This window comes from Ornithorhynchus anatinus, chromosome 1 (genome assembly GCF_004115215.2).
Source record: "Ornithorhynchus anatinus isolate Pmale09 chromosome 1, mOrnAna1.pri.v4, whole genome shotgun sequence".
NCBI classification, from domain to species: domain Eukaryota; kingdom Metazoa; phylum Chordata; class Mammalia; order Monotremata; family Ornithorhynchidae; genus Ornithorhynchus; species Ornithorhynchus anatinus.
The window spans coordinates 7237851-7247523 of record NC_041728.1 but is presented as its reverse complement, the minus strand read 5'-3'; the positions used below and the strand labels follow the sequence as shown (position 1 = coordinate 7247523).

Sequence of the window (9673 nt, the reverse complement as noted above, 5' to 3'; positions counted from 1 at the left end):
AATGGCTCCATCTAAAGGACCCTGTTTGGGAGTAGAAGATTCACAGAGTAAGGAGGTTGGCTTCACAGAGTCTCTTTTTGCTTCCTGCTAGGCTGAACCTAAATTATCCCAGAGGACCGTGTCTAAACTAGCAAGATATCTGGAGAATATTGCCCCCAAATTGCCCCTTCTTTTCTAAGCTATACGGATGTTTTAGGGCAAGGTGTATTTTGGCCTAAAAGATGCAGATAATGAAAGTCAAAGTGGCCTTCTGAATGTTCTAGCTAATTTGGTAGTGAATCCAAGGATATCCAGGGAAAGTAATAATTTAGGCTCCCTGATAATGAGTTTGTGTGTCTAGCAAGTTTTACAGTGAGGGGGAAGGGAGTTTGTCTTAATTTCAATACAATGCTTGTTTTGGTTTTTTTTTATGGTATTTGTTAAGTACTTACTATATGCCAGGCACTGTACTAAGCCCTGGGGTATATACAAGCTAATCAGGTTGGATACAGACCCTGTCTCGCACGGGGTTCACAGTTTTAATCTCCGTTATACAGATGAGGGAACTGAGGCACAGAGAAGGTCACAGCAGGCAAATGGAAGAGCTGGGATTCGAACCTGGGTCCTTCTGACTCTATCCACTCTCCATTCTTATCCATGCAGCTTCTCGAGCTCATTTTCCCTTATTCTTTCCTTTCTGGAGAGGGAGAAAATGGATACATTGGGCTTTCAGATCTTTCATGCCTCCCGTCCATTCTAAATCATTCCAAGTTATTTAACCTTACATCCCTGTAACTATTTCAACACTTAAATTTGAGTTAATTTTAGGTTTTTCATAGATCTCGAATTGTAAGGGCCCAAACCACAGACAGATCTTTAAGAGGATCTAAACAAAGTCTAGTTTAGTGAGTGTGTTAAATTACAGCTTTCTCATTAAAAAAAAAAAACCACTCATGTTCAACTCGTGTTTCACCAGGATCCCTAGAACTTTTCCTGTCAAACATCGGACATGTTTTTGAACAGTGAGTAAAAGTGACGTCTTAGAGGAACTAAAATAGATTTCAATAATTTTTAGAAAATCTCTTTCTGAAATGTAAAATTCATGTTATATGTACTTTTGATTTTGAAATTGAAGTGATACACTATGTTGTGCCTTAAGCCACAGTCTTATTTCTTCCTCTTTTCAAAGAATGCTATTACTAGTGCTTTTTTGTTTTGGTAAAAAATTTCCCATATAATATTTAGGGTGAAGGTTTGCGAAACGTTTCCTAGAGCATCAGTGACATTACCTGGGTCAAGTAGGCAGTGTGATGTTTGCTGGCTGCTTTGAATCGATTCAGCAGCCACCGTTACTCTGCCACTTGCTACTAGGCGGACTCATCCTTTCGAGCCAGATGAGGAGGGAAAGACCTTTGAAGTGGCATCCGTGTGCGATAGTTTGGCAGTGTTTGTTAGCTGGTTGAATATTTAAATGGCACCAGCTGACAGACAGCTGCTTTCCTATTGCATGTACCACGAGCATCGAACGAGAGTCCAGTGAAACTTGAATTGGTACTTTTGGGTCGCTTTCAATTTGTACAAAACTGGAGCACAATAAAGTAGCGCTGTTTTCATACTTCAGGTGATTTCGCTGTGTTATTCAACCCTTACCAAATGGTTTTTCATATCCTGTATTATTCATTGCCAGATTTCTGCTTTGTTAATCCCTCTTTGCACTTACCAGAATGAATTCCATCCTCTCTGTTCAAATATTTTAAACCTGGGAGGGTCTTTCCAGGATTCCAAATTTTGAATTTGGGTGGGAAGCTTCTTTTCTTTTGAGTCCTTATTAATACCCATCAGAGAATGCACAGGCACAGAGTCAACTGAAGATGCTTTATGTGGCTTTCTAGGCATTTTCCTTGAATAATTTCAGCCTAGGAATCCTGAAATTTTTGAAGCAAACCTGATACCCTAATCCTCAAATAATACTCTTTAATAATAATGTTAGTATTTGTTAAGCGCTTACTATGTGCAGAGCACCGTTCTAAGCTGGGGTAGATACGGGGTGATCAGGTTGTCCCATGAGGGGCTCACAGTTTTAATCCCCGTTTTACAGATGAGGTAACGGAGGCACAGAGAAGTGAAGTGACTTGCCTAAGGTCCCACAGCAGAGAAGTGGGGGAGTAAGGATTAGAACCAGGTTCTTCTGACTCCCAGCCCCGTGCTCGATCCCCTGGGCCATGCTGCTTCTCGATCTCTAGGGCATAATTTAACCTGGGTTTCGCACGTGAACGTTTTGAGCTGCTGAAATGTTTGGAGCGTGAATACTCCGAAACCTTCCGGCTCAGTGGAAATAGCCCGGGCTTGGGAGTCAGAGGTCACGGGTTCAAATCCCGGCTCTGCCGCTTGTCAGCTGTGTGGCTTTGGGCAAGTCACTTAACTTCTCTGGGCCTCAGTTACCTCATCTGTAAAATGGGGATTAAGACTGTGAGCCCCACGTGGGACTACCTGATCACCTTGTATCCTCCCCAGCGCTTAGAACAGTGCTTTGCACATAGTAAGCACTTAACAAATGCCATCATCACCTCTGCATCAAACAGAAACTCCTTACCATCAGCTTTAAAGCCCTCAATGCCCTTGCCCCTCCTACCGGTGCCAACCTACTGACTGTACCTCCATCTTGTATATTCTGTTATATATATATATATAAAACTCTGTTATATTGTACTCTCCCCAAGTGTTTAGCACAGTGCTCTGCACACAGTAAGCACTCAATAAATATGGTTGATTAATTACATTTAGAGAAGCAGCGTGGCTCAGTGGAAAGAGCACGGGCTTTGGAGTCAGAGGTCATGGGTTTGAATCCCGGCTCTGCCGCTTGTCAGGTGTGTGACTGTGGGCAAGTCAGTTCACTTCTCTGTGCCTCAGTTACCTCATCTGTAAAATGGGGATTAAGACTGTGAGCCCCACGTGGGACAACCCGATTCCCCTGTGTCTACCCCAGTGCTTAGAACAGTGCTCGGCACATAGTAAGCGCTTAACAAATACCAACATTATTATTATTATTACATTTCTCCCTCTCTCTCTCCCCCTATATGATCTCAGAATTGCCTTGGGGGCCTATACTTTGAGAAAAAGAAAATGATCTTTACGGAGTTATACATATGTATATACGACTTCACTATTTATTCTGCACCTTCCGCAACACCCCATGAAGCATTCCCTGTTAATGTTCACGTGCAGAATTTCCAGCTGCGTGGTCTTCCCTTCTAATTGCCCTCGTTGAGTGTCCCTGGCTGTTGCCCATGGTCCATAAAGTACAATCCCAGAAAGACACAAGCTGTGCAATGGAACAAGGCAAAAATGCTAAAGAACCCAAATACAGAAGCAACCATGGAGTCAGGTGGGCCTTTGTCTGGACACGACTGTGCATGTTCCTAATGATGATGATGGTATTTAAGTGCTTACTGTGTGCCAGGCACTGTACTAAGCGCGGGTCCGTTCCTTCTTTCTTGAAGTGTATACGGTGAACCTCAAGGACACGGTTAATGATGCACTGCAGACTTAGAAGTGCTGGAATCACTGGGCTTAGCACTGAGCTCCAAAAAATTTAGATATTTCGACAATCTGACTGTGACATTTCACGACCCGAATGGCATTTTCAAAGATCTTCTTTCTTTTTCATGATGATTTGTCTAACCAGGGCTGCGATGTCTGGCTTGATGATTTCAAAAGGCTCTTCTGGCCTCCAGAATTTCACAACTTTACCCTCCGGGTTGACAAGATACTTCCAAAAATTCCATCTTGGCTCCTTCTTTGAAGAATCTAGGGTATCAATAGAGGTTTATATGGGGATTATTTCACCAAAGGTCAACATTTTCAATTTGCACTTGGATAAAATTTCCACTAAATTTCATTCATTCATTCAGTAGTATTTATTGAGCACTTACTATGTGCAGAGCACTGTACTAAGCACTTGGAGTGTACAATTCAGCAACAGGTAGAATAGAGACAATCCCTGCCCAATTTCCTTCATAATAGTTCCCCAACTAAGGAGGATGGCAGCATGGACTAGTGGAAAGAGCATGGGCCTGGGAGTCAGGGGACCTGGGTTCTAATCCCACTCTACCATTTGTCTGCTGTGTGATCTCGGGCAAGTCACTCAACTTCTCTGCGCCTCAGTTCCCTCATCTACAAAATTCAATACCTGTTCTCCTCCTACCTAGACTGTGAGCCCCATGTGGGACCTGATTATCTTGTATCTTGTGGGGGAGATTATCTTGTATCTCCCCCAGGACATAGAACAATGCTTAGCACATAATAAGCACTTTACAAATATCATTGTTATTATTGTTATGAAACTAAGTGTAGTGTAGTGAGTGTAGTGTTCTGCATACAATAAATGAGCAATAAATATCACTGAATCGGGCTCTATCATAGCTCATTTTTTAAAGTGTTGTTTCGAGGTTCACTTATTTTGATGCATTTAAAGGAGCTATTTGATGATTCTATTGATCTAGGAAGGCAAAATGAAATAGTTCCTTGTTTCATTTGTCTGCAATCGATCCTCTATCAAAAGTTCCTGTGATTTTATTATTTATTTATTTTTATTATTTATTATTTATTGTAGGTTTCATGATTTGATCCATGTCCTAAATCAGTCAATGGTATTTATTGAAGACCTCCTGTGTACAGAGCACTGTACTCAATGCTTGGGAGAGTACACTGTAACATAGTCGGTTGATCTGTTCCTTGCCCCCCAACGAGCTGACAGTTCTAGGAATTACCAATTCTTAGGAGTTGGCATTTGAGTACCGACTCTCAGGAAGTGGCTTAGCAAGCGTCCCAAAATTAGAAACCAAAAAAATACCCTTTGGTCTGAATTATCCTGATGGTTCAGGCCAAATTCACCTGCAATTTTTGAGGTCATTTAGACCAAAAAGTATTTTCTAAGTCTGCATTATCTGGTTAGTTTGCTTTTGGAGACAGGGTCAAAATGGATTTTCTAACCCTGCGTTATCTGGTTTAGCTCTTTAGCTCTTTGCTTATTTAGCTTATTTAGCTCTTTGCTAAAGTCACAGTGTCATTCACCCCCATGCTGTGTTGACAACTGAAGGCAGGCAGTCAACAAAATCAAGTGCTTAGTACAGTGCTCTGCACACAGTAAACTCAGTCACTTCCACTCCCTTCTGCGTCACCCTGACTCGTTCACTTTAGTCATCCCCCCTCCCAGCCCCAAAGTACTTATGTACATATCTGTAATTTATTTATTTCTATTAATGTCTGTCTCCCCCTCTAGACTTGTTAGCTCACTGTGGGCAGCGAATGTGTCTGTTATATTGTACTTTCCCAAGCACTTAGCATAGTGTTCTGCACACAGTAAGCATTCAATAAATACGACTGCTTGCTTGCTGCTAAACTGTATAGAGACGGAGCTCTCTTCACGCAAAGCACAAAAGAAAATGGAGACAATCTCCTAGATACATTAGGAAGAATGTTTCTTTCCAGGCTACAATTTAGAAGCTTGGAGAATTAATTCAATTTGACTTTGGAGTTAGGGTCTGATGTGAGCCTGTCGTGGGCAAGGATTGTCTCTGTTGCTGAATTGTACTTTCCAAGCGCTTAGTACAGTGCTCTGCACACAGTATGTGCTCAATAAATACACTTGAATGAATGAATGGGGAAAGTTCAGGATATTTCATTCTTGAGGTAAATTAGGCCTTAGTTGTGTCATTTATATTTTGAGATTAGATTTTACCATAAAAAATAGCAGCAAGGGAAAATGTAAATGAATCAATCATATTTATTGAGTGCTTACTGTGTGCAGAGCACTGTACTAAGCATTTGATACAACAGAGTTGGTAGGAAAGGTTCCCTGCCACCCTTCCCCAACCCCCAATTTACAGTGTAGAGGAAGAAGGCATACTTTGTATTTTCTTACAGTTGAGACATATAACTTTCTTCTCTCCCTTTTCCTTAGCTCCCCCTCCCCCAATCGCCCTGACTTGCCCCCTTTGCTCTACCCCGCTGCCCGATAGCACTTGTGTATATATGTACATGTCTATAATTCTATTTATATTAATGCCTGTTTACTTGTTCTGATTGTGTATATATATCTATAATTCTATTTAGATTGATGCTATTGATTCCTGTTTACTTGTTTTGATGTCTGTCGCCCCCGTTCTAGACTGTGAGCCCGTTGTGGGCAGGGATTGTCTCTCTGTTGCTGAATTGTACTTTTCAAGCGCTTAGTAGAGAAGCAGCGTGGCTCAGTGGAAAGAGCACGGGCTTGGGAGTCAGAGGTCATGGGTTCTAATCCCTGCTCTGCTGCTTGTCAGCTGCGTGACCTTGGGCAAGTCACTTCACTTCTCTGTGCCTCAGTGACCTCATCTGTAAAATGGGGATTAAAACTGTGAGCCTCACGTGGGACAACCTGATTACTCTGTATCTACCCCAGCGCTTAGAACAGTGCTCTACACATAGTAAGAACTCAACAAATACTAACATTATTATTATTAGTAGTAACAGTGCCCTGCACACAATAATCGCTCAATAAATACGAATGAATCAATGAACTTTCATTAACATTCCTGTGAAATGCAATAATGGGTGAAGCTTATTCCAAATTGCATCTCTGTTCTGAAAAAAATGTGACCACTCTATAAAATTTTCCAAATGAAAGATGTTTGCCGGATAAGTGCAAAAGACCATTCAAGACCTGTGTGTTTACTCAAACAACTCAGAGCCCTCCCAACATGAGATGGATATTTACCAATGAGATATCTAAACGCGGGTTCCGCTTCAGATCCGAGAATTTTGATCTTGTGGAAGATCGGGAAGGTCGCTCCATAGTTTCCTTTTGCGAAAGCTTCTATTTCCTGACTGGGGCCGGGCTCTGAATCTCCAAATTGACTGCAGGGGAAAGCCAATACGCTGAAGTGGGACGGTCCAAATTCTCTGTGCAATTCTTGCAGCGCCAAGTAATTTCTCTCTGTATACTGGCAGTTGCTAGCCACGTTTACAACTAGGGTTGCCTCCCGGAAAAAGAACCAATCAAAAGGTGAGACAGTTTTTACACATTTAAAAAACTAAAATTGCAAGTTGTTTAGAGAAATTAAAGCATTTGGGGACAATACAGTTTCCAGAAGTGAATTCTGGACGACACACTGACAAATAATCTAGATAAATGAAACATCTTAAATCACTCTCCGGCGTCGGGAGACCTAGCTTTGGAAGATCACTACCGAAGCTCCAATAAGGTCGAACTGATTTTTAACGACAGTTATTTTAGACGAGCTAAAATTTAGAAGGCTGTTTCGATACAGACCCATTGTTGAAACCGTTATTCTTTTAAATTAACTCTGCCTCCTAATTCACCTCATCACACAGATGCATTTGCCACAGGCCAGTATCCCAGAGTTCTTCAAAACCAGAAGAAACTCCCCAAACTTTCTTTTTTCCCCACACGTCATCCCTAATCTCGTCTTCCCTAAAGGATCATCTGAAATGCTCAAATGCCATTTACTCTCCCGGCACCAGTCCGGCTGAAAATCTAGGGAAGAAAAAGGCACCGCCCGAGCATCTTGTACGGACGGGCGTCAAATCCTTGCTCCGAGTCTCAAGGTCATGGCGTGATTCGGGGAAGGAAGGAAAAACATTTGTTAAAAAAAGGAAAAGAAGAAGCAGACGATGCGACTTACTTTGCCTCTGAACTTTTCCAGAGCCACGGTCCTCCCCTTTGAGTCCTTCACTTGGAAAGAGTAGAAGTCCGTTTTGATTTTGGGCTTTATGGATCTGAGCTGCAACAGGCACAGGATTGCGGTACACAGAACCAGAGAGAGCAAGACGGCGAGGACCCTGGCTTTGGCCACAGAGCACTTTGAGGGGCTGGAGAGCAGAGGCTCCATTTTGGAGGATTTTCCAAGCAGGAGTTTCCCAGGCCCTGGCGGGCGGGGAGGAGGGAGAGGGGAAGGAGGAGAGATGGGAGAAAGGAGGAGAACCAAGGGGAGGAGGAGGAGCTGAAACCTGAAACCCATCACAGCTTCGCACCGTCGCCTGCTGCTGCTATTTTTTAAAAATGGTATTTCTTAATGGTAATAATAATAATGTGGTATTTGTTAAGCGCTTACTGTGTGCCAAACACTGTACAAGCGCTGGAGTGGATACAAGCAAATCGAGTTGGACACAATCCCTGGCCCAAATGGGGCTCAGAGTCTCAATCCCCATTTTCTAGATGAAGTAACTGAGGCACAGAGACTTGCCACAGGTCACGCAGCAGATGAGTGGCAGAGCCGGGGCTAGAACCCATGACCTTCTGCCTCCCGGGCCTCGGCTCTATCCACTATATCACGCTGCTTCCAAGTGCTCGCTTGGTGCCAGGCACTGTACTAAGCACTAGGGTAGATATAAGCTAGTCAGGTTGGATCCAGTCCATTTTACAGATGAGGTAACTGCTGTACAGCGAAGGGAAGTGACTTGTCCGGTCACCCAGCAGACAGGTGGCAGAGCAAGGATTAGAACCCAGGTCCTTCGACTCCCAGGTCCACGCTCTATCCACTAGTCCACCCCGCTAGGGCTCCTGAAGGACCCACAAAGTACGGGGGTTCCCGGGGGGTCGGGAGCATGTCAGGACTGGACAACTCTTTTTTTTTTTAAAAATGATATTTATTCAGCGCTTACTAAGTGCCAGGCACTGTACTAACTATTGGAGTCGGTGCAATCGGGATGGGCACTGTTTCACTCACCATAGTGGATAGATCACGGGCCTTGGAGTCAGAAGGCCATGGGTTCTAATCCTGCTCTGCCATGTGTCTGCTGTTTGACTTTGGGCAAGTCAGTTCACTTCCCTAGGCCTCAGTTACCTCATCTGTAAAATGGGGATTGAGACTGTGAGCCCCCTGTGGGACAGGGACTGTGTTCAACCTGATTAACTTGTATCCACCCCGGTTCTTAGAACCATGCTTGGTGCGTAGTAAGCGCTTAACAAGTCCCAGAATTATTATTATTATTACAGATGGTTTAACTGAAGCACAGAGGAAGTGACTTGTCCAAGGTCACACAGCAGACAAGTGGCAGAGCAAGGATTAGAACCCAGATCCTTTGGACTCCCAGGTCCGTGCTCTATCCACTAGGTCATGCTGCTATTGCTGCTAAAGGACCCTCAGAGTAGAGGGGGGTAGGGACGGTGTAGGGATGGTGCGAGGCCAGTGTGGTTCCTGACGTGGAGGTGGGGGGAAAGCTCCCGGATGAACAGGAAGAGCCTAATGGGACGAGTCAAGAGACGTGGGTATTATTATTCCCAGAAACACCATAATAATTGTATCAAGCGCTGTACTAAGTGCAGAGAGAGATGCAAGATATGCCCTGAGAAATAGTGGGGCCTTATGGAACGAGCATGGGTCTGGGAATCAGAGGACCTGGGTTCTAATCCCACTGGACTCCACCACTTGACTGCTCTGGGACTTGGGCAAGTCATTCACTTCTCTGTGTCTCAGTTACCTCATCTGTAGAATGGGGATAAACACTGCAAGACCCACGTGGGATAGGGATTATGTCCAACCCGATTTGCCTGAATCCACCCCAGCACTTGGTACACTGCCTGGCACATAGTAAGAGCTTACCAAATACCAGAATTATTATTATTATTGTGGTTACGTGATTGTCTCCGGGGGCAGGGAGTGAACCAGAGCACAACTGCCTCTGTCAGATTGCG

At 43.7% G+C, this 9673-nt stretch overlaps 1 protein-coding gene and 2 non-coding genes across 4 annotated transcripts; 2 read left to right on the top strand and 1 right to left on the bottom strand.

Moving 5' to 3' along the window:
• Positions 1-1258: 1258 nt before the first annotated feature.
• Positions 1259-1360, top strand: MIR449B (microRNA mir-449b). Its single transcript, NR_034751.1, has one exon. It is a non-coding gene; the product is annotated as a microRNA mir-449b (primary transcript).
• Positions 1361-1390: 30 nt separating this feature from the next.
• On the top strand, positions 1391-1505 carry MIR449A (microRNA mir-449a). The gene is given in 1 exon segment (NR_034752.1): positions 1391-1505. It is a non-coding gene; the product is annotated as a microRNA mir-449a (primary transcript).
• A 1619-nt stretch (positions 1506-3124) lies between these two features.
• On the bottom strand, positions 3125-7924 carry GPX8 (glutathione peroxidase 8 (putative)). Of its 2 annotated transcripts, none has more exons than XM_016226460.2 (3): positions 7662-7924; positions 6734-6998; positions 3125-3786 (listed from the first exon to the last, which is right to left on the bottom strand). In XM_016226460.2, exons 1-3 carry the CDS (start codon positions 7866-7868, stop codon positions 3623-3625), a joined length of 636 nt encoding a protein of 211 aa, XP_016081946.1. In that variant the 5' UTR covers positions 7869-7924; the 3' UTR covers positions 3125-3622. The 2 variants fall into 2 exon arrangements, with proteins under 2 accessions (XP_016081946.1, XP_001512035.1); XM_001511985.5 differs by having other exon boundaries at positions 6734-6995.
• Positions 7925-9673: the final 1749 nt, after the last annotated feature.

Bases quoted from the DNA above. Each gene is read 5' to 3' on its own strand.
- GPX8 (XM_016226460.2), bottom strand. From the start codon at position 7,868: ATGGAGCCTCTGCTCTCCAGCCCCTCAAAGTGCTCTGTGGCCAAAGCC. The intron at 6,999-7,661 runs GTAAGTCGCATC...TTCTTTTTCCGG, and splicing joins TGGAAAAGTTCAGAGGCAAA to GAGGCAACCCTAGTTGTAAA. The intron at 3,787-6,733 runs GTAAATATCCAT...TTGATACCCTAG, and splicing joins CGCGTTTAGATATCTCATTG to ATTCTTCAAAGAAGGAGCCA.